Raw genomic sequence first — 23232 nt, 5'->3', positions numbered from 1 at the left:
TGGCTGTGCCCAGGGCTGGCCCGGTGTTGGTAGGACTCTTAGACCCTGTGACCCACATGGATGCGGCTCATCTGCATATGTGATGGGGTGCGGGGTGGGGGGCTGGGCTCCCCGGGTGTCAGCACACAGGCAGGAGTGGAGGGGACCCGTGGCCAGGCTGCACCACCTGAGGCCACCAGCCGGTGGGGCAGGCTCTGCCCTGGTCAGCTGGGCTGGCTCCTTATCCTGCAGAGGCAGGAATAAATCTGTGTTGGCTCTGGGGGTGGCCCTGAAGTCCTAGACCCACCTGTCACCTGTGGCACTGAGGGTGGAGCCGGGGTGGCACTGAGCACCTTTTCCTCCCTTGCTGCCCCAAAATGGCAAGAGTTAGCTTTTTGGTGAGGAGATGCTGTGCAAACGTGAGCTGACCCGGTGGGATCAGGGCCAGGGGTCCCTCAGGGACCACACCTCCCTGCCCCTCCCTGCCCCGCTCTGGGAGTGCTGCCCGGCTGATCGTCCAGGCCACAGGCAGCTGAGGAGGATCTGGGAGCACCGTTGACCACAAGCCACAGCTGAGCTGGCGTGTTGCCTCTTGGGAATGAAGCCTCATGTGGGCTGGGCTGCAGTGCTTGTTGCAGGCAGGGCCTTGCCACACCTGTCCATCGGGTGAGCTTATCCAGGTGTGGTCCCGCGCCCGAACCAGACGGGCAGGCGCTGGGAGGTGTGGAGAGGAGTGAATGGAGAACGGGCAGCGGCAGCCTGGCCCCGACTGGCCAGGGCCTTGCTGAAGTCAGGCTGCCGCAGGGGTGGTTTGTGTCATTATTATGAAAACAGCATGTGCAAACGGCATAAAACCCAAACCAAATAGAGATGCAGAAAGTGCCATCTCTCACCTTGGAGCTGGGAGTCCTGGGCCCCTCCACTTTGTGGGGTGATTCCTGGGTCTTTTCCTTGTGATCCTGGAACCCCAGATGGGGCAGACGTTGGTGGAGTGCCTGCCCCTTCTGGCCGGGGTGCAGAGGGGACTGTGCCATGGGTCCCTGGTGACAGGATTAAGTCAGGGGGTGTGATGAGCACCAGGAGAGCCTGTTGTGGGGTAGGCCAGGGATCGGGAACTCAATGGGCCCTGTGAGCGTGGGCCTCTGTGGGCAGAGGGAAGGGACTGCTCCAGTCATACAGCTGAGCAGATGGGTGGGCAGGCCGAGGGTGTGCTGGAGTGGCCTGGGCGCAGGGGCGCATGAGGACTTTGGCTCACTTGCAGGAGCTGCCGCGGGTGCCCGGGTTTGCACATGTTCAGGAGGACAGGTCCGGCCATCCTGTGGTGTGACTGACCGTGCCACTGAGGGCGCCGGTGGAGGGCTTCCTTCCAGACGGCATAGGCCTGTGTGGGGCTGCCACAGGACACTCCTTGTGGCCCTCTGGCCTGGGACACATCTCGGTGGCCCATCCCCAGGGCCAGTGTTCAGCATCGGGTGGTGTGCGGGTGGGCGGCACACAGGTGGTGTGTGGTGCTCAGAGCGAGGATGGGCCTGGTTGGGCCTGAGGCTTCCGTCTGGCAGGGACTGCTGGGGCTGAAGGCTGCGAGTTGTGGTCCCTGTACCCCCACTCCCACCCCCTGCCCGGGGGCCATTGGCTGATGGGCCACAAAAGGCATCCTGTGCCCAAGAAGAAAGACCCGTTGTGTGGCTGAGGAGCGGCGGGGGGCCAGGGATGCTTCCTTCCCTCCGGCGTCCTGAAGACCCTCTCCCCTGAGAGGATGAGTCTCCGCGGCCCCCGAGGCGAGGTGTGTCCTGGCCTGCTCAGGCCCTGCTCCCCTGGCTGTGGGGCTCCTCGTGGCTCCCCCGCACCTCCCGCGGTCCAGGATCTGCCTCACCCCAGCCTCCCTCTGCCACCTGTCCTGTCTGGGGCTCTTGGCCTTGGGCCTGCACCTTTGCTGCACCTCCTCCTGTGGGACCTGTGCCTTCTGGGGCTCAGGGCACCATGTATCTGAATGGAGGAGCCCTCACCGAAGGGCATGCTGGCTGGCCCCGGGGTGGGGTGGGGTGCCCCATCTTCACAGCAGCACACAGCTGGGGCAGGGGGCCGGGCCGGGGGCGGGTTGAACTCAGCCTGCGCCCTGTTCCTCTGGCCCCCGCCAGGCATCGTGCCCATCTGCTGCACCATCTGCGGGGCTGGGCCACTGTGTCTCAGATTGAGGAAACACGGCCGGGGTCCCTGTCCTCTTCCAAGAAGTACTGGTTTCAGCCAGTGGGAGCTGCCTGTGGCCACAGGTGTCTGGGTGAGGGTGGTGGGCTGGGCGGGCCTTGGGAAAGGGGAACTCGCCCACTGGGCCAGCGTGAGCACCACTTGCTCAGTGGCAGCTGCTCGCAGAGACGCCAGTGCTCCTGGGCCTCGTTCCCCTCCCAGGCTCCCGCTGCTTGCGTACTGTCACCCTGCATCGCCCGTGGCCGTGGGACCCTGAGCCAGCGGGCCGGGGGCTGATGGCACCGCCCCCGTGGTGGGACCTGTCCCCCACACTCGCCATGAGGCTGCACTTCCTGGCCTCTCTTTCAGGAGGGGGCCTGGCCTGGCGGGCTGGGGACCCCAGGTGGCTGGCAGGTGAGGGCCGGGATTGGTGGGCCTGGGGGAGGTTACCATTGACTCACCCGGGGGCTGTGGAGCTCATGGCATGCATGGGGGCCCAGGTGAGGGCATGTTGCTCCTGTCCCAGCTCTGGCCACTGCCATCCCTAGCGGCCTCTCTCCTTGCCCTCGATGTGCATGTGGAGGTGACTCGTCTGAGGGCCCGTGGGCATGGCCGTGATGGAGGGCTTGGGCCTGCCAGACCCCACTGCCTCAGCCTTAGGCTCAGCCTGTTGGATGTGTGGGCACTGAATTCTGGGGTGGGGTCGGGAGGGCCTCTTGGGGTCTGGCCTACTCCCCTTTGGCACCTGGGAAACCTGCGGTGGAGACCAGGGATCTCGTGTAACTGGAGGGGGCTGTGGACTCCTGGTGGCCGAGTCGGGGTGGATGGGCAAGGGGCTGGTGGCTAGAGAGGCAGGAGGCCGGAGGAACCTCCCAAGCTGATGGGGGGCGCGGCCCTTCCTGTCCCCTCCTTGCTTGCTGCAGGGGTGCCCGTGTCGCGGGCTCACCTGCACTGGGGCCTGTGTGGGCTGCTTTACCTTCATCGATGCTCCTGGGGGGACACAGTCTTCTGTGCCCAGGTTCAGGGGAAACTGAGGCTCAGGTGTACAGTGGCTTTCCTGGGGCCACAGAGGCCTAGGGAGGGACTCCTGGTCTGCTGGGGTGGGGCTCGGGCCACCTCGATCTTCCCGGCCTTCTAGAGTCCTCTGGAAGTTTGTGGATGTTTGACCCTTAATGTCTCAGCCGCCCTCTTGCGTCTCTGTGTCAGGGCTGCGGCCTGGCCTGTTGGTGTGTGGTGCAGACGGTGCAGGGAACCACGTGGTTGGGCCCTGAACACCCCGCTGGACACCTTGCTGTCCTGACCAGGGGCCGCCTGCCCCTAACCTGCCCTTTGTGAGCCTTTCCCGCACTCTGCGGTGTCAGGAACCGAGGGACGGGCATGGGGCATGCTTGCCCTGCACACTTGTCCTGGGCTGGCCCTGGCCTGCTGGTGGCCTGTAGCCCACCCTGGGCATCTCTGGGCCCAACTCTGCCCCTGCGCTGGGCTGTCCTGGCCGAGTGACCGTGAAGGCCCACTCGAGGCAGGCCCTGTCCTCCTACAGCAGAGATCTCCGGCATGTGGCTTGAAAGCAGGGGCTCCGTCTTTCTGGCTTCAGAGGGGTCAGCGGGCATTGGAGTTGAGCTCCCCCCGCAGCTCTTCCTTGAGGGTAAGAACTGCTTATGTGAGGTCTGTTGTCTGCCTCCACGCTCGACCCTGGACAGGCCCTTTTAATTCTTGACTTTGGCATCCGTATCTGTAAAACGTAGGCAGATAGAGAATTTTCCAGGTCAGCTCGTCTTTTGTCATGACAGACATTTACAATCACATAAAATGACTTTTACACAGAAAAGATCCTGAGCCTTGAGGCCCTCTTCTGTGCTCTTGGACAGAGGATGGGGAACCCATTGCATCTTGCTGGGCGGCTTTCAGCTGGAAGTGAGCAGGGTGTTGTGGTTGTTACAGCCCACGTGTGTGTGGCAGGTGGTTATCGTGGGCATTTGGTGGCTGGGCCAGGCTTTCTAAGTGTCGTGCCGGGCATGCTGACGGTCTTCCCGTGGATGGTGTGGGGACGTTGCGCTGGCCACTTGCAGATGAGCTCGGAACGTGGGGACCTGGCTGCTGGGCATTTGTGTGACTTTGGACTTTTCCCACTGTCCCCTACTTGCCATCCCATGCCACCACGTTTAGCTCTTTCCACTTGTTTATTCCCTGGAAAGTCATCCCGAGAGGGGTGTTAGCATTGCGTGTGATGTTGAGTCAACAGGCCCTGAGCGAGGACGGCTTCTGTGAGTCAAATGCATGAAGTTTTTAGCCTCTGGAGTCAGTGGCGGCTGTTTTGAGCACATCAAGCTTTCTACTTGTTTCTGAGGCCTTTCTGCCCTGGGCCTGGGTCATGTGGCATCTGGGTAGGAGGGGGTATTGTGCTGGAGGCCTCTGAGGAGGGAGGTTGTTCTGGGCAACACATCTGGGTGCTCTCAGGGCCAGGTGCTGAGGGTTCCCCAGGCATCCCACAAGTTATATGTTTTTTTGGGGAATCCAGATCCTTTTCCCACATGGCAGGGGCTGTTGCCCCCTGGACTCTGTGTGGGTTTTAGGATCGGGGTGGGTTTGAAGTCTCAGAAGGCATGTTTCTGGGCCCCTGCTTCTCTCTCTCAGATGCCAGAGGGGTGTCCCCACTCTCTCTGGATGGGGTGTGAGCCGGACGCGGCTCTCTATTGGACTCGCCTCCCCCACCCAGGCCTCTGCACCCAGCCTCACTGGGCTCCAGCTCCTCGGGGCAGGGGTCTGGTCGCCCGAGCCTCTTAGCAGGGCCCTGTCATTGGACACACACGTTGGTCACCTGGTCCTGTGGTCCTCCACACCGCCCACCCCGGCATTCAAAACTACACGTTATTTGTAGTTCATGGGAGCTATTTGCTGTTATTCCCAAAGACAGTAACCAACAATGGAACATACTTTCTCCAGGTTCCCTCTGCCACGTTACCTCTGGCCTTGGCCATCCCCGGGGGCTGCTCTTGAGACCCAGAGAAGTTGGTGAGCCCGACAGGGCCAGGAAGGGCCATGGGGGCAGGGACCATAAGGGGAGAGGCCCCAGCCCCACTTGGCCAGTGTGGGGGAGGTAGGAGCGCAGTGGCGCCAGGGGCCTTGGACTTTGGGGGGTGTATAGTGGGGCGCCATGGTGGGTGCTGACAGTGACAGTGGACCACGGCCATCCTGCCTGGTGATTGGCAGGAGGGATGGCCACAGACAGGGCAAGCTGAGGCAGCGGTGGCCTGTGCAGCCAGACCTGAGCTTGGCCACTGTACCAAGGGGGCTGCTGGGGTATTCGCGGAGGGCAGTGCGGTGCGGTTGGAGGTCGCGATCGTCCAGAGCCCGGCGGGGGGTCTTCTGGGCTTCTGTCCACCCCCCCTTCTGCCCGGAGACCCTCTGGTCTGGGTGCTTTCATGGGTGCTCCCTGTAGTCCTGTTCTGGGTTCTAGGGCAGGGGCTGCAGGGAAAGGAGGCTGCCTGTCTCCCTCCATAGCCACGCCCCTAGCCCCCAGCTATGTCAGGAGTCAGCGGCCCTGGCCGTGTGGTTGGCTGTACGGGGCAGAAGTCATAGGGTCGGCCAGGCCTGGCCCCGTCCTTGTGTGGCCTCTGTCTCCCCTCTGCCTGCACGTGCTGGAAGCCCAGAGCAGGAAGTAGGGGGGAGAGCTTGGGACTCCAGCCCAGCCCGTCAGCACCACAGGCCCCAGACCAAGCCAGTCCAGCCAGGGACGGGGCTGTGGGGGCCTCGCATGTCAGCCTGTGCAGGCCCCAGAGCGGTGACAGGCTGGTAGGGCTTTCAGCCTGGGCAGGGTGGGGGTGCCATGCCGAGGGCCAACTTTGCAGAGGCTGCTCTGGCTTTGGTCGGGCCTGTGGCAGGGGAGGGAGGGTTGGGCAGCTAAGCTGTCCAGGTGAGCACCCATAGGGGACCCCGCCCCTGTGGAGGGGAGGTGCCCCTGCTGCAGCTGACACGGGGAAGCCCCACTGCAGCAGGCAGACGTCCTGTTCTCAGTCTGTCTCACGGTGAGGCCCTGTCTCCGGTCTGCAGAGCTCTGCCAGCTGGGCCCCCGCACACGACTGGCACCAGCCTGGTGCTGCCGGCTGAGTCAGTGTGGTGTGGGTGAGCCTCTGCCAAGGGGAAGACACTGTGTGGCCGAGGCTCATGGCACGTGGCACTGGGGGTCTTGGGAAGCCCTCCGTGAACCCCTTGGGAGCTGAGCAGACCCTGTTCTCCAGGGACTCCTGGCTTGGCCCTGCTCTGACTGCCATGTGTCCCTGGGTCACCACATCCTGGGGCTTTGAGCTTTTGTGCCCACATCCATGAAAGGGTGGTGCTCTGTGGGCAGAGGGGGGCCTCGGGGTCGTCCCCAGGTGAGACCAGTGCACGCTGGGCCTGGAGGAGTCTCACCCTCAGCAGCCCCTCTTCATAACTGTTCCAGAAAGCTCTGACTGGCCGACCACCAGCCTGGAGGCCCCTACATTCCACCACAGCTGGATGGGGTGTGGGCAGACTTAACCCTGGCTGTCTGGGCAAGTGTGTCTCAGAAGCCAACAGGGATGCAAATGAAAATTAGAAAAACAGCCAGAGTGGGTAGAAAGCATAGGCGTTCCACGACAGAGCAGGGCCTCCGAGCCAGCCGGGGCAACACGGCTCAAAATGAAACAAGAATCATTTCTTTTCCTGTTGAAGAGAAACCGGCTCGCCCAGCCCGCAGGCTCGGGGCCCCTCCCCAGCGAGGTGCCCCGCCGCAGGCGGGCTTTCACCAGGAATTCCCCCCCTTCCCACCTGCCTTCCTCCGTAGTCTGGGCAGCTCCCCACAGGGGTTAGGGACAGTTGAAGGGACATCCTGGAGGGGAGGCTGCGGCGCCCAGGAGCCCCTGCCTGGCCTCGGAGAGGTGAGCGCGCTTCCCACTCCCGGCGCTCCATCCCCACGGTGGGCATCGCTGCTTGGACACCTGTAGCTTGGTGCCCGGCCACGCCACTGGCCACGGGGGTTCTTCACTAGGGCGGAGGGTCCTGGCCGGCTCTTACTCTGTCTTGGGAAGAGCCTCGCCCACCAGGCCCTCTCCCTGCCTGCAGGATGGGCAGGGGTCCCCCCCCCCCAGAGCTCCTGTGATGACGTTTGCATGGGGCTGGGGGTGGAGGCCCTGCCTAGACTCTGCGTGTGCGATACGGGATGTCTGTCGCCAGGGAGACACGCCACACCTGTGGCGTGGCAGGCTCGTGGGTCTGGGGAGCTGTTTTGCGGGGGCCTGGGTGGTGGCTTTGTCACTGCACGTTCGTTAATCATGGCTGGCTGCCAGCTCCTCTGTGTTCCTTTTGTCACCTCGCTCTGTGCCCATGCACCCCCCCCCCCCACTGTCGGGGTTCCAGCAGGTACGGGGATGTCACCTGCGACCACTGCTGGGCCTCTCCGATAGGCAGCACCTGTTAGGCCACTGAGTGGGAGGTGTGGCCCAGCTGTCTGGCAGCAGCCCGAGGTGGTCTCCCTGCTTTGCCCAGAGACACAGGGGTGTCCCATGCCAGCCTGCTGAGGGTGCTCTGGCCCTAGGGCTGGAAACCAGCCCCGGGGACTGTGCGGGACCCCTTGGCATCTTTCTGGGCAGGGAACACCGCATTGTTGGTTGGGGCCCAAGCCGGGCACTGCCAGTCACTGAGCTCTCCTGACTCCCTCCTCAGTGCTGGCTGGGTTGGCTGGGCTGTCCTCACCTTTGGGTCCCTGGCATGGGTGGGTAGCACCATCAGTGAGGCCACCTGAATCCTATTGCCTGCTTGGCCATTTCCGGGATGGCAAGATGTGCGTACCTCTCGGTAAAATTAGATGTCTTGGAGCTGTCATAGAAGGACTGGTCTCAATATTTGGGGGCCCTAGGTGGTGACTGTGTGGTTTGCACTCTGGGGCTAGGCATCCTTTGAGGTTTCTGCTTGTTGAATGGATGGAGAAATAGCACCCAGGGAACAGGAACCCAGTTGAGCACTAGGGATGGGACTCCCATCCCACAGCCATTGACTCAAAACCACCAGCCCCGACCACTGCCTCTTCATGTCCCTAGGCCTCTGGGGACAGGCCTGCCTGCTGGTTCTCACTGGGTGCCCATCCTGCCTGTGGTCACATGACTTCTGGAAAACCTGGCCATGCCCATAGCTCTAGGAGGCTTTGGAGTCACAGGGAAGAGGGAGGGAAGGTAGAGAGTTGGCATTTCCTGAGCTAGTGTTTGGGGGCGTCTGTGTGGTATGCAGGTTGCAGCGAGGAGGAGGTGTCTGTGCTATAGGCCATGTTGCTCATTATCCACAGCCCTGAGCGGCCTTTGGGATCTTCTCCCTGTAGCACCCAGGCACCTGGGGCAGCCTGGTGAGGATGGGCTGGTCTAGAGAGGCAGGGCTCTGGAGTGGGGGGTCCAGCCCCACCACCCTGGGTTAGGCTGCAGCTTGGGGTGTGTCCGAGGCGTGCCATGTGCCCCCTGTGCTCCCCTCCTTGTGTGTGTCTCTAAGCTGGGAAGACTCGGGCACATGCTGCTCTGGAACTCACCTTCCTATTCTGTTCCCTGGTGGTTTGAACAGTGCTCCCCCAGGCTGAGCATGCCACTCAGTTCCCAGGGTTTTCCAGAGAGGGCCCAGCACAGGCCTCCATCGAGTGCTGCCAGCCTGCTGGGTGATGACAGCGCCTGCTACAGGAGCCGAGGGTAAGGGTGCAGATGTATTTGGTTAACTCTGTAGCTGGGCCTGGTGTGGGGGCTGTGGCTGCAAGGACTGGGGGCATGGAGGGCAGCCTCCAGCAAAGACCCTGGCCCTCGGGCCCCAGGGCATTAGTGCCGTCACTTCTCAGCTCAGCTCTCCTGGCTGGCTGCTCATAGGGACCCCCTCCTGGCCACCCCCTTCCCTGCTGTGCTCCTTCTTCCTCCATGGTGGCTGGACTCCAGCTGTACCGCTGCTACTGGGCTCTGCTGTAGTACCCCTTCTGTATGAGTGGGCTGGGCGAGGATGGCTGCCCCTCACCAACTCTGGCCTGCTCAGTATGGCTAGCAGAACCCCAAAACACTGTCCCTTGTGCTACTTGTGGTGAAACCTGTCAGACTCTCTGGGCCTTAGACTTTTATGTGTGCAGTGGGGCAAGATGGGGGTTTGCTCAGATAGTGATGATAATGGTGGTGGTGGTGATGGTAGTGATGATGGTGATGATGGTGGGTGACAGTGATGCTGATGGTAGTGATGATGGTGATGATGATGATGTTGGGTGATGATGGTGATGGTAGTGATGGTGATGATGTGGTGATGGTGGTGATGATGATGATGGTGATGGTGGTGATGATGATGATGATGGTGGGTGATGATAGTATTGATGATGATGTTGATGATGATGGTGATGGTGGTGATGATGATGATGATGATGGTGGGTGATGATAGTATTGATGATGTTGATGGTGATGAAGGTGCTGCTGATGGTGGTGGTGATGATGATGACGATGATGGTGGCAATGGTGCTAGTGATAGTATAGATGTATTTGTCATTGAGTGCTCACTGGATATCAGCACAGATGTCCTACCCTGAGCTTTATTATGGAGAATGGTTTCCCCTGTTAGGCCCTTCAGGCCTCAATGGCGCCTGTGTCCATGAGGGGAATTGCAAGGGGTGTTCCCTCTTCCCTGGGGAGTCTGAAATCGGTCAGGATGGAGGGCTTTAGGTTGGTGTCTCCTGACTAGGACCCAGAGATCTAAGTACTTGTTCCTGTCCTCACACCCTGGGACGGGCCGGACTGGGGCCCTGTAGATCTGGGTTGCCAGTCCTGGCCCTGCCTTTGTATCCATTTCCACCTGACCAGTCATGTTTCATGCTGTGCACCCTCTGTGCCTTCAGTTCATAGCCCCTCACTTCCCCCCATTTCCCATGCTCCCACTCTGAGTCAGCCCCTGGTCATGTATTGGGGGCCATGGTGGCTCCAAGGGCAGCTGGACAAGGTCGGACAGGGGGCTGAGTTCTGCGTTCCAGGAGGGATAGCCCAGCTGCATGGCTGCTCCTGGAATGGGGGACAGGAGCCAAGCTCTTGTTTTCCCTGACCTGGGTGGAGGTTAGTGACCGCAAAGGTGGGTTTGACATTTCCAAGTCCTTGAGGTCTCATGCTCAGCTGGGACCCAGGGGCCCTGAGCTCATAGAGGCAGTGGCTAGACCAGAGTCCAGGGCCCTGAGCTGGCCCGCCCACTCAAGGCCACTCTGAGACATGGACACCTGAGGCTCCCCGGGAAGCCCCAGACCCTTCCTGAGTTTTGGATGGATGCTCAGCCTGCTAGGTCCACGGTATCTGGTCATTCAGGGCCCCTATAAGGCCTTGGGTCTGGGGTCGTCCATAGTGTCTGTCCCTTACCTCAGAGTATCCTGCTTGTCCCCTGGCCTTCAGTGTCCACCGTGCCTGCCCCTCCTCATCCCTTCCCTCCTGGACCCGTGGGCATCTCTCTCCGTTGCAGTGCCCGGGAGCCAGCTGGTGGTCCCCATGAGGCCTGTGGGAGTGAGGTCCCTGTTGGGTGCCCAGGGACCAAGAGCCCTGGGAGCCATTTCCTCTGCACAGGTAAGGGCTCACTGTGCCCCTCCTCTCTCCCCATCTCTCCTCTGGGGTCTGGGTAGACCTGGGCCACCGTGGGCTCCAAGTAGAGCTGGGCATGTCCCAAGTTCTGGCCCCTGTGGGCCCGTGGGCCTGCTGAGCCTGGCAGGGGAAAGCCCCTAAGGCTCCATGCCTGATACACTCCCCACCCACTCCGCTTCCAGGTCCCCAGTGCTTGGGGCAGGGCAGGAGCAGGGCAGGGTTTCTCCTGCCCCCCTGTGAAGGCCCAGCTGACTGGTGTCCTCAGCAGGGCTGAGATTTGGGGCTGGGACCGTTGGGTTGGGAGAGGGCAGGGTGACCCCAGGGGAGCTGGAATTTCAGCCCCGGCCCCCTGAGCTGTTAGCTGACACTGGCGAGGAGGCCATGGGTGGACCACGCTCCCCGGGCTGGAAGTGGCAGGGCCCTGGGTCTCAGCCCACCCTTTGCGGGGTGGGGAGCAGGCACCGGGCACAGGGGCCACCACGGTGCCTCTGCCTTGGGTGCGTTCAGCTTACAGAAGGGGAGACAGGCCAGGGAGGGCCAGCCTGTGAGCTCCGAGGGGCCGGCAGGGGTCTGCTCCCAGGGCCCAGCACCTCCCTGTGTCAGCCCCATGTCCTGAAGGCCCCTCGGGCTGTGGGCCGGTGGCAGCTTCCTGCTTCCCCTGCCTTGTCGCCTCCCTCAGCTTCCCCCAAACCCAGACGCGCCGTGGTCCCCACCACAGCCCCCTCCAGGCCGCCACTTCTCCCTCCCTGGTGGTGGCAGGGGAAGCAGTCCTTCCGGAAGGTGGGGACCCGCAGTGGGTGTCCCCCCCCCCCCTCCCCCCGCCCCGGGAAGCTCCTGAGGACCTGCCGGCTCCTTGACGTGGGGTTTCGGTTCCGGGGGTGGGGGAGCTGGTGTTGGGCACCATTCTTGTTCTTACGGGGTTCTTCCTTAGCCCCCATGCCCTCCTCCTCCTGAGAACTCCCTCTCCGACCCCCGTGCCCTCCTTCTGGCCCCTGGGACGCCCCCCCCCGCCACGCCCCGTCATTGGGCCTCCTGTCACTCCCCACCTCCCGGCTTCCTGCCTGGCCGGCCCTGTGCCCTCTTCTTTTTTACTGGCCGTGTGGCTGCAGGCTTGGACCCTGCCCCAAGTGGTCCTGCGACGAAGGGCCTCAGGCGAGGCCTGAGCCCCCCTTTCTAAGTGCTGGGGGGTTCCCTGGCTGCCCAGGAGGGGCAGGGCCCCGGGGGCGCACCCCCACCCCACCGCAGCAGGGCTGGCATTTCCTGCCACCCACCCCCGTCTGCCAAGTGGGGACCGGAAGGGAGTTGGTGAGGGTTCCCCGGATTCCTGGTGTGGGGTCCCTCCAGGGCTCCCTTTCAGAGGGAGCTCCCTGTGTAGCTCGGGAATCTTGGAGAGTGGTGGAGAGTCCCTCCCTCCAAGGGCCCTCAGGGGCCACCTGCTCAGCCATTCCTGAGTGGTGTATGTAGTTTTTGCTTGCAAGGAGCTACGACAGGAGAGCTCATCACCCCAAGGAGTAGCCCCCGCTGTTGTTGGTCACCCGGAGTGCGTTCTTTACTTTAAAGTTTACCAGACGTAGCTCTTCACCCTGAGGCTCTGGGGGTTCTGGGGCTGAGATCCCAGGGCATCCTGTCTCTGCGAGGGCTCTGAGGCTGGCCTCCAGGTATTGGCATGTTAGAGGCACTTGTGTGGCCTGAGAGCTTTTTGTGTCAAAAGACAGATCTGTGGGCTGCTTCTTCCATGTAGCCTGCCTGGACTGAATCTGGCAACGCCCCCAGGTCTCTTAGCCCGTGTTGGGGTGCTGGGCATCCGCTCTGTTTGCACAGGGGCCTCTTTCTCAGATGTCCCTATGAGCTCCAGGGCTACAGCCTCCTTCCCAAGTCTCACTGATTGCTCAGAGCCCCAAGGGCTGTGTGTGTGTGTGTGTGTTGAGGTGCTGAGGTGCTGAGGGTATGAGATTCGGCACTTGCCCTCACAGGCCCCTCTGTACTCCCTTGGGTGGGGAGGGTTGGGTGTCTGAGCCTGACCCTGCAGCCCCGCCCCACCAGCCCCACCAAGCGACGATCAGATAAGTGTGTGGTGACCAGCCAGTGACAAGGCCCCAGCAAGTCCAAAGTTTGACTTGTAAAGAATAAGGCCTGCTTACCGCCTCTGCTTATCAGTGGGTGGGGGCGGATGAATGGCTTGGCAGCCTCAAGCCTGCACGCACGTGGAGGGGGGTGGGCAGGGCCTCTGCAAGCCGAGGATGTTTGGGCATTTTTTTGCCTTTTCTTTCTAACATTGCCTTCCTGGCCAGAGTGTCTCTCTCCAGAAAACTCCAGAAAACACACCCAGCCCATTGTCACCCAGGCTCCAGGAGAGTGTCTGCTGTGGATGTTCTGTGTAAACAGGAAGCACCCAGAGCGGGGTCCTCAGGAGGCACGCATGGGGGTGGGGGTAGCCACCCCTCCGGACTAGGCAGCCCCAGGGGGCTCGTGCCAGTGTGGAGCTGTTGCTGGACACTTGAGCATGCGCCGTTAGGCTGGGGGTGGGGTGTGGTTGAGGGATGTCGTCGCTGCAGAGGATGGGGCTGTGTGGAGGCTGGAGGTGGGTGCTCCTTCCCCCATTGGCTCCCCCCCTGCCTGGTTTTCAGACTTGGGCTCTGGGTGCGGGCAGTGCCTTGGGCGTCTGAGGAGCTTTGGGCTGCAGCCTGGCAGCTGGCTGTCAAACGGGCCCCCTCCCTCCCTCCCTCCTTCCGGCCAGGCTTTCTCCTGCTTCTCCCTCCCCTTCCTGGGGGGAGCAGCAAACAAACAAACAAGCAGCAGCTCAGGGCCCAGTGAGGAGCAGAGTGGGCACCAGCCAGGGCAGCTGGGAGCTGGGGCTGCCCCCCGAGGCCCTCCAGGCGACCCTGTGGGTGACCTGGCTGCTGACGAGCAAGGAGCTCCTGTGAAGCCCCGCAGTGCCCTGCTCTGATCCACCGGGAGTACCTGGCAGGGGGTGGACTCTAGGACTGGCTTCTCCAGCTTGGCTCTGAAATCCTGGTTTCCTTCCCACTTCTGGGGAGAGAGGTGAGAGGCTCCCCCTGGGCCGCCCCTCCTGGGGCCTGGGCCCTCTCTCCGTGCTCTCCTGTGGAGATGTCCACAAAAGCTGTTTTGCAGGGTCCATCTTGCTCCCCCTTGGCTTCCACCCTGAAGTCAGAGAGGCTCTCCTCCAACCCCGTGGAGGCTGAGGCCGTCTCCTGTAGAGCAGGTGTGTGTAGATAGGGAAGCCCAGGTTTGGGCAGGGGTGAGTCTGGCTGCAGGCCAGAGAGGCACAGTGGGTCCACACTTGCTGGGAGCTGCGGATTTCTGCGCTCATGCCTTCAGGCAAGTCTCACACCAGAACTCTGTGCCTCAGTCTCCTTGTCTATCACAGATGGGCAGACAGGGCCATAGGAGCTCAGTGCATCAAGGACCTGCAGCTGGACCTGCTGTGCTTGTCCCGTTGTCAGCCCCGTGTACGCCCCCACCCCCAGCTTCTGGTGGCGTTGGACCTCCAGGTACAGGGTGTTCAGGGCACTGGATGGCTAATGGGGCTGATCCGCAGTAACCACCCTTGCCAACAGGTGCTGCTACCATCCAGCCCTGGAATTCCTCTGGTTTTCATTTTCAAGTTCAGTGAAATGGTAGATCCCCAATTTTGTAAATGGCTAGGGTTTCAGATGGATCGGATGAGGCAGCTTGCCAGCAGAGTCAGATAGGGTGCAGGCAGGCTCACCCACCCCTGGCTCGACGGTAGGATTGTGGGCCGGCTTCCCACACCTCTAGTCCCACGGAAGAGGGAGGAGGAAGTGTCCAGTGGGCTGGGGGCCACAGGACAGAAGTGAGTAAATGCTCACAGAGGAGGGCAGAGCCTCCTGTGTTCCCCCCAGCACCGGGGACAGGTTCATAAGTCCCCGGATCAGGATTTTGGCTGGAGTCACGTGTGCTGAGTCCTGACTCGGCCACTATGTGTCTGGACATGTGTCCGTTTGTTCTGGGAGCCTTGAGACACAATTGCTCCGAGGTTCAGGGAGGCTGGTTGTCCCCGGGGCCGTCGAGTGGGCAGCCAGGGTGTGCCCGCAGACCTGGGGTGTGTGCGACAGAGGTCACTCCGCTGTGTGAGAGAACATTTTGCAGATGGGAAGGCTGAGGTTGGGAGAGGCGCCCGGGCTTGCCCAGGGCATTCCGCGGGGTGGAGGTGGAGCCCTCTGGCCCCTGCACCTCGGCCCTGCTGCCTGTGGGCACCTCCAGTTCCCGCTGATATGCTGGTATGTTCCACCCGCCTGCCCGCCCGCCCGTGGGCAGTGGATTCACCACCTGAGAGCCTCCCTCCTGGGGAGGCTTCTTCCTGCTGAGCCCTCAGGGTGGGTGGAGAGGCCTAATTAGCTCTTGTTGGGGCTTTGAAATCCCTGAGATGAAAGCCTGTGTGTGGGAGGTCCCAGCCTCGCCCCACAGCCTCTGTGGGCTGCATGTCTCCACGCCTGGCACACACCTCCATCCTCTCCTCGAGGCCCACTCGGAAGAGGCCCCAGGCACACAGGAAGCGTGCATCTCTCTGGGGCCTCACCAGTTGAGGGGCCATGGCCATTGGGGCACCTGAGCAGGCCTGGGCAGTGTGGTTGGTTGGCCTGAGGCCACAGGACTCAGAGAGAGGGTTGGCCTCCTGGTGGCATACCTGCTGTGCCCTGGGCCACTGCATGAACACAGGGCCTGGGTTCCCTGTCCTTAAGATGCGGTGATGGTGGTACCTGCCGCATGGCTGTCTCCTTCGTGCGTCACTCTGTACCGAGGACACGATGGGCACTCGGGAGGTGTCAGTCTCATGGTTCTTGCTCTTGTTCATACGCTTTCACCTCAGCCCTTTGAACACATGGGCAGAGGGACTGGCCCCTCGTGGTGACCAGGCGTTCCAGGTGGATGGGCAGCCGTCTGGCCTCCATGCCTGGATGGGCATCTGAGAGCTTGCCTGTGGCAGCTGGGGGGCCTGCCGGGCCGGCATATGTGGGGGGCCGCCCGGGACGGGGAGCTTCCGGCTCTCTGACCTGGCTTGACCTCGTGTTGGTGGGAATTGGCGGCATGAACCATTGCGATCCCTGCGGGAAGCAGGCTGGGCTCCTGACCGCCATCCTCTGGTTCTTGTCTTGCAGACTTCTCCACCCAGGTGAACTCCTCATCCCTCAACTCCCCCACGGGGCGTGGCTCCATGGCCGCCCCCTCGCTGCACCCCTCTCTGGGGCCTGGCATCGGCTCCTCGCTTGGCTCCCCGGGACAGCTGCACTCGCCCATCAGCACGCTGAGCTCCCCCATCAACGGCATGGGCCCACCCTTCTCGGTCATCAGCTCCCCCATGGGCCCCCACTCCATGTCGGTGCCTACCACGCCCACCCTGGGCTTCGGCACCGGCAGCCCCCAGGTAAGTGCAGAGGCAAGGCCCTTCCTGTGGGCCCTGCGGGTGGGGGGGATAGGTGCTGTCCTTTCCACCTTTTGTCTCTGGGAACCAGAACCTTGGAGAGGTGGCTTTAGCCTGAACTTGAGCCCAGGTCTGGCTGACTCCCCAGTGCTCGACTCTCAGTTATCGGCCAAGTTCCCTGCAGCTGGTCATCTACCCTAGTGGGATCCCTCCTGTGGGGGGCCCCCTGCTCCCGTGACCCCCTGCTCTGTAGAGCGGGGCTCAGTGTTTCTCAGGTTTAAACCTGCCTCCTGGAGCCTGTGCCCCTTCACCGCCTTTCCCTCTGCTCACACCCTCATCAGGAGGTCTCAGTGCCCTGGGGCCCAGATCCTAGGGCGGGTTATGTCCAGGCTCCATGCAGATGCACCCCTCCTTGGGCCAGGCTCTCGGCCCCATGGTGGCCCCAGCTCATCTGTTGGGCTTGGTGGTCTTTTCCGTAGTCATGTGTTTGGAACAATTTGGCTTTCAGGGTTGTCTCTGAATCAGGAAGCATCTGGTATCTGGCAGGGCCTGGCTTGGTCCAGTTCTTGTGATGGGATTCTGGAGGCCTGGTCCACCCTCTCCTATGCTTCTTGTCCAAACCCTTGAAGCATTGTCCTGAACTTTTCTGGAGATCCCTGGGAGATCCCTGCAGCTGCCCCCACCCCCCAGCTCCCTGTGGTTCCTGGTGGATTTCCTGCCTGAATCCCAGGGGGACCTTCCTCTCTGGGGTTGAGCTGTCCTTCCTGAAATCCGCAGGGCTCCTCTCCAGCTCTGAGTTCCTCCCCCAGAATGTGAAGGCCCCTTGGGTGCATGTCTCCACGGAGCCTCAGGACAGCCTGCTGGGAGAGACTTGAAATGCAGGCTTCCCTGCCCAGAGCGACACATCTAACCATGTCAGCCTCATCCTAGGGCCGTCCGAGTCCTCTGCTGCTGCACCACCTGCGGGGCAGCCCACTGTGCTCTGGTGCAGGAGGACTGGGATACCACTGAGCAGGGGCCAGTGTGCTGCCCGTCTGGCCGGGCCTCTAGAGCTGGCCTTGGGGGAGAACCTTGCTGGCTTTTCCAGAGTGACCTTGTCACCCCTTTGTGGTTGAGGGAGAGGGTGAAAGAGCTAAGGTCTCTGGCATCAGTGCAGAGCTCCCGAGCCCTGCTCATGTCACCTGGTCCCCAGAGTAGTAGGAGGCCTGAGGTGCTGGCAGAGGGGAGGCTGGGCTGTCTTCCTGGGCCTGGCTGGGTTGTTCTTAACACAGCCATCCCACCCCCATTCTCACCAGCTGTACAGCGCCATGCAGGGAGTGCAGAGGCAGGTGGAGACTGAGTGTGCCCCTGCCCTCTGGGGACTGTGACAGAAGCAAGTGTCTGCTGACCCTTGGCCCCACAGGCCCCTTGCTGGTCTCAGGCCTGCTGCCTGTTCGTAGACCTGAGGGCTCATGTATAGCAGTAGCCTGGGCAGGGCAGAGATACCCTTCCAGCCTTGGGGGCACTTGCCCTTTGGCACTGTTCTCTGTCTGGGGGCAGGGGCAGGCGGTACTGGGGAGTCAGGAGTTTTCAGGACTACATCCATCCTATTCTCTGTGTTTCTCTGCACACAGCCAGGTTCCTGGCAATTGATGGGTGCTGGTTGAGCCCAAGTTGTGTGTGCAGAGGGCCCTGGGCCCCTTGAAACTGATGAGGGGGTCAGGACAAGAACTGGGGGTGCAAACCCAGTGTGTCCCAGATGGTCCTGACCTGCGCTCAGCCGCCCATCTGTCCATGTGTCCATCTGTCAGGTGGCCCCCAATGAGTTTTGCCCCAGTCTGAGGCCCCATGCTCAGCCTCTCCTCTGGCTGCCCCTCCCGGGTAGGTGTCTCCCCTGAACAACCCCCTGCCCCATAGTTCCTTCCTGGAGGGAGTGCAGCTTCTGGGCTTCAGCAGCTTGTCTTGGAAACCTAGGGTTCCCCATATTCACAAGAGTGTGGGTGGAGTTCAAAGGGGGGCATGCCCCACCCCCTGCCCCAAAACCACAACCGCGAAGTCATGGTTGCCGGAACAAGACTTCTGCTGTCTTGGGGGAGGCCTGGCACTCTGCCTCGTGCTGCCTGTTCAAGTCCACACGGCCAGGGAGGGCCGTTGACACCACACCTGTCCCACTTGACCTTGCCCGGGGGTGTTGGCTGGACAGAGCCAGATCCCTGGTGCTGGTACCCGCACTGCCCCGCATCTCTTCCTGGTCTGGGGGCTCCATCAGCACAGGGCCCGGGAGCATCCCCAGCTCGTCCCAGAGCCCACTCGCCCCACCTAGCCTGCTGTGGGCAGCACTGCGTCCAGGCCTCACCAGCCCAGCAAGGCTTCCCTCGTGAAAGGAGTGCATACCGCAGGGTTTGCCCCTGCCTGGATGGCAGTGTGAGGCCGGTGAGGCCGAGGACCTGCCCTCGTGTGCAGCTCTGTTTGTGGGTGATGGCCTCCCTCGTGGGTTGGAGGGCCTGCTGTGGGCTCAGGAGGAAGGGCCTCCTGAGGTGGTGGGTGCAGAAGAGAGGAGCCTCGAGAGACGGCAGAGACCCCGGTGCGCATTGATGAGGCAGGTGGTTATTTTCGTATGTCCTGTAGGCTCTGGCGGGAACTGAAATAAATGCCAAGGATCTGAAAGGGGAAATGGGAACAGGCCCCCACCCTGGCCATACCACGTGGTCGGGCTCCAGTGAGGGGCTGCTGGTGCCATGGGTCTCCCCAGAGGGGAGGTGGGGTACAGCAGGGGAGCAGTCCCCCTTAGGTGGGGGGCCGCAGAGTCCCCTGGGAAGGGGTGCGGGCAGGGCAGAATGAGGCCCCAGGAGTCATTCTGGGCTGTTTTGGGGGCCGTGAACCCAGCCCGAGGCTCCTCTGCTTAGAGCTGGGGAGGGGAAGAGTGACCCTGACCCTCACAGCCTTGCCTTGGTGGCCCAGGCCTGTGGTGAGTGGGGACCCCAGCTCAGCCTTTGTGTTCCCACAATGCAGGGTCCCTTGGGGCTCCCAGGGCCCCTGGCTGACTGCTGTGCCCATGGAAAGCCTGGCCCGGGAGGGCAGGGATGTGCCTGGCACGTGACCAGGAGCCACAGCACTGACTGCCCGTCCTGCCTGTGGCTCCCTCCCATGTGGAGCCCTGGCCAGCCCTCCTCACTGCTGTGGCCCTGCATCGGTTTACCTAGGGCAAGCACCCAAGGGCCTGCATGCAAATGGGCAGCCGGAGACAGGGCAGGTGGCCCGCTAGCTGCCCAGCCTGGGGTGGGCCAGCACGGAACGGGAGATGTCCAGTTTCCCTCCCTGGTGCTCCCATGTGGATCCAGCCATGTGGAGTCCTGGCTGGGCTTCTGTGTCTGGGGCAGCTCCCCACAGTCCAGGGGGCTGTCCTGCCCCCACCTCCAGCCGTACCCCGCCTTGCCTTCTCCCAAATAGTCTGTGGGTTTTCCCACCTGCACATGTCGGGTCTCTGCCTGGGACCAGCTGGTGTTACCTCCTCCTGGAGACTGTGTGCTAGGCAGCTGCCCCCGCGTACACTCTGTTATCCTGACAGTGGCCCTCAATCCTGCCTGCCAGGGACCTCAGGCCCAGAGTGACTGAGTAATTTCCCCAAAGTCACATAGTGAATGGAGACCCATGATCCGGAGGCCCTGCCCTAAGCTATGCCATTCCCCAGCCCCTCTTTCCCCTGTCCCCACCTGGCCCAGGGGCTCTGCAGCACTGCATCACTGGGCACCCAGTGAATGGATGGGGTCACCGAGGGGCTCTGGGCCAGCCGTCCTCTTGAGGCCTCAGTTTCCCCTTCCGCAGCATGTGGGCATCCCTTTGGTGCTCAGCACCTGCTATCAGAGACCGGAGCTTAGCTTGCTGCTCTGCCCCTGACCCTGGGGCCTCCGTGTCCATACCGGGGAGATGGGGAGGGGGCTTCCCGTGCATAGAGAGGCAGTGCATGCCGAGCCTGGGCATTTGAGCACTTAGACCATGCCCATCTGCGCTCCCGGCACCTGGGACGGTGCTGCTGGGTGTGCTCCCCTTACTCAGGGGGCTGCTGGAGCCAGCACTGGCACCCTGTTACAGCCCCGTGGGCTAGAGCCTGCCTCCTGGCCTCCAGGCAGCCCACCTGGGCCCCTCGGGGGCTAAGCACCCTCCCAGAGCCACACGCCCCCCCCCCCCAGGGGGTGGGGGGAGGAAGGACTCAGAACTGGCCGGGGGCAGGCCGGAAGGCCAGCATGGAAGGAAGCTTCGGGTGCTTTCTGCTTTGTGTGCTCTGAGCACCCAGCTTTTCCTGCCCCGTGAGAAAGGGGGCCTCGGGGAAGGAAGGAGGCAAGGTTCCTGCGGCAGGAGGGGCCAGGGGCTGGGGGGTGGTGCGCAGCGCCTGCCGCCCTTCCCCAGGGACCTCCGCCTATGGGGGGCGTTGAGGAAGTGGGGGTGCGGGGCCTGCAGAGACAAGCTGGCCTGCGGGGGGCGGCGGGAAGCACCTCTGGGCCCTGGCGCTGACAGGGGAGCCGGGTGGACGGAGCAGAACCAAAACTGCTGTGTCACTGCTGCTCGCAGCTGTTGCCAGGGTGACGGGTGAGTTTCCCACGCTTCCTCCTGGGCAGCGGCAGGCAGGCAGCCGCGGGTGGGGCGGGGTGTGGGACCTGGTCCTGGCTCAGCCCTGCTCGCCCTGGGCCACGTGGTCAGAGACCCCCACCCTGCCGGTGTGGACCCTGACTCCTGCCCTTCTGTGACCAGGCCTCAGTCTCCATCTGTGGGTTAGGGGGCCCCAAAGGGCCTGCCTCCCTGGGAGGGTCACGAATTCACGCCATCCTGTCCACCGCACGCTCTGCAGCGAGGGCGGCGAGGGGCAGGGGGTGTCAGCAGGGCCTGGGGTCTCCTCCCCGAGGCCTGTGCTGGGCCATGGGAGGGAGGAGCGCCGAGGGCAGGGCAGCGGGGGGCCCGGACCCTGCCCTGAGCCTCCGTCCCTCTCTCTGCCAAGCGGAGGTGCCCGAGCACCTGCCCTGCTGTAGGGCCGGGGGGTTCGCCGGTGCAGGCCCCTGCACAGCCCCGGTTCTCCCTCCTCAGCTCAGCTCCCCCATGAACCCCGTCAGCAGCAGCGAGGACATCAAGCCGCCGCTGGGCCTCAATGGTGTCCTCAAGGTCCCGGCCCACCCCTCAGGGAACATGGCGTCCTTCACCAAGCACATCTGTGCCATCTGTGGGGACCGCTCCTCAGGTAGGCCGCCCTGGGCGCCGCGGGGGTCCTCCTGCCGGGCCTCGGGGAGGTGGGGGGCCGTGTGCTCATGGGCCCCTCCCCGCAGGCAAGCACTACGGAGTGTATAGCTGTGAGGGCTGCAAGGGCTTCTTCAAGCGGACGGTGCGCAAGGACCTGACCTACACCTGCCGCGACAACAAGGACTGCCTGATCGACAAGCGGCAGCGCAACCGCTGCCAGTACTGCCGCTACCAGAAGTGCCTGGCCATGGGCATGAAGCGGGAAGGTAGGTGGGGGGCGGGGGTGGTCACCCGGCACCGGGCACTCACTCCCGTGGGGCTGCACGCTGGGTGCTGTTTCCCCGCAGGCCTGGGCCCCGCCTGACCCTCCCTGGCACCTGCCGCGTGCCAGGCCTTGAGGTCCCCCAGGGGCCTTCGGTCGTCCTTCCAGCCCGGCTGGGGACACACGTGGGTCAGACCCTCCTCTAGGTGTTGGCGGCCCAGTGCATGGGCTCCGGGTGGGGGCCAAGGCTGGCGGTGGAGACGGGGCGGAAGGTGCCCAGGAGCGTGGGTGCTGTCTGGAGGGGGGTGGCTGTGGACGCTGCGGCGAGGACAGTGCTGACGAGGGGTGGAGTGGAGCGGGGAGCACCAGAGACCATTAAGATGCCCCCAGGCCTACGGGGTGCTGGGGTGGCCCTGCTTCCTCCTACAGATCTGGTTGGGGCGCCTTGCAAGCATCACCCACGTCCTCAGAGCAGCGGGGCTCTCGGGCTTGGATCTGTGCCCATTTGCTTTATTGACAGTGTTTGTTAGGAGCGAGGAAGGGCAGGGGGCGGGGAAGGTGCCTCCCCTGAAGTTACTGAACTTGTCCAGCGGTTCAGCCAGATGTGGTCTGAGCCCTCGGCCCTAACTTGCAGTGTGGCCTTCCCAGAGCCCCTTGGTGTCCGTGGGCCTCAGTTTCCCCATCTGCAGGCTTGGTGACTCCTGGTTACAGTCTTCATCCAAGCTTGAACGGGGGCAGGTCCATCCCACTGAGTCTGGCACCCAGGGCCTTGTGGGCTGGGGGGTGCTGTCCAGGTCAGGGTCTGCATGCCTGCCCCCATCTGTGCCGCACTGCTCATGGCGGGGTCCCTGGGCTGCTGCCTCAGCACTGAGGACAGTTACCTGGGGTCCTGTGGTTCTCATTTCATTCCCTTTTCTAGCCTCTGTTCTTGTGGAGATACTGAGACCCCAGCTGGGCCACGCAGTCCCGTAGGATTTCTTGCTGGAGGCTACAGGGCAGGCAGGACCCGGGATATCCTGCCGTTGGCACCACTCCTGGCAAGAGGGCCTCGGGGTGCTAGCGCTGAGCTACAGGGGCTAGCCTGGGCTGCACACATTGTGATTGGGATGCAAGTTCCCTGCAGTGCTCATCCTCGTACAGGCGGAGAGACTGAAGCCCAGAGTGTCTGGGGCTTGTCACTGTGCCAGGTGGGACCCGGGCCTCTGGCTCCAGTGCTGTCCTCATTCCTTTCGGCTGTCATGGGTCAGAGGAAGCTTGTGCCCAGCCAGGGGAGGGGAGCACCTGGCCCCGGTTCCTCTGGAAGGCAGGGCTTGCTGGGGGTGGTCCATGCAGCGTTGTCGCTGGGATGGGAACTCGGGTGGGGTGAGTGTGTGGTGGGCAGTGGACCCGTGTGTGCCAAGGCCTAGGACCTGACCAGATGGCCTGGTGCCAGCATGCTGGGGGAGGCTTGGGCTCCCTTGAGGACATCCTAGCACAGAGCGAGCTTGGGTTGGTGCCTGAGACCACTCCCTTGCCAAGCTCAGCACTGCTGGTGCCAGGAGCCATGCTGGGCATTGGGCATGTGGCATTGAGTTGTGGGCATGTGTCCACTCAAAGTGATTGTCACATTACCAAGC

General features: G+C 62.8%; 1 protein-coding gene across 3 annotated transcripts in view; it reads left to right on the top strand.

The window, feature by feature from the left end:
* Positions 1-23232, top strand: part of RXRA (retinoid X receptor alpha) — a 93705-nt gene that overhangs the window by 50089 nt on the left and 20384 nt on the right. For all 3 annotated transcript variants that reach the window (XM_077851275.1, XM_077851274.1, XM_077851273.1), the window contains exons 2-4: positions 15884-16149; positions 21205-21355; positions 21441-21620. In XM_077851275.1, the coding sequence (XP_077707401.1) occupies positions 15884-16149; positions 21205-21355; positions 21441-21620 (597 nt within the window). The remainder of the gene's footprint in view (positions 1-15883; positions 16150-21204; positions 21356-21440; positions 21621-23232) is intronic.

The sequence above is a fragment of the Canis aureus genome, chromosome 16 (genome assembly GCF_053574225.1).
Source record: "Canis aureus isolate CA01 chromosome 16, VMU_Caureus_v.1.0, whole genome shotgun sequence".
Lineage (NCBI taxonomy): Eukaryota > Metazoa > Chordata > Mammalia > Carnivora > Canidae > Canis > Canis aureus.
The sequence above is the reverse complement of the archived record's forward strand: the minus strand, read 5'-3'. Positions and strand labels throughout refer to the sequence as shown.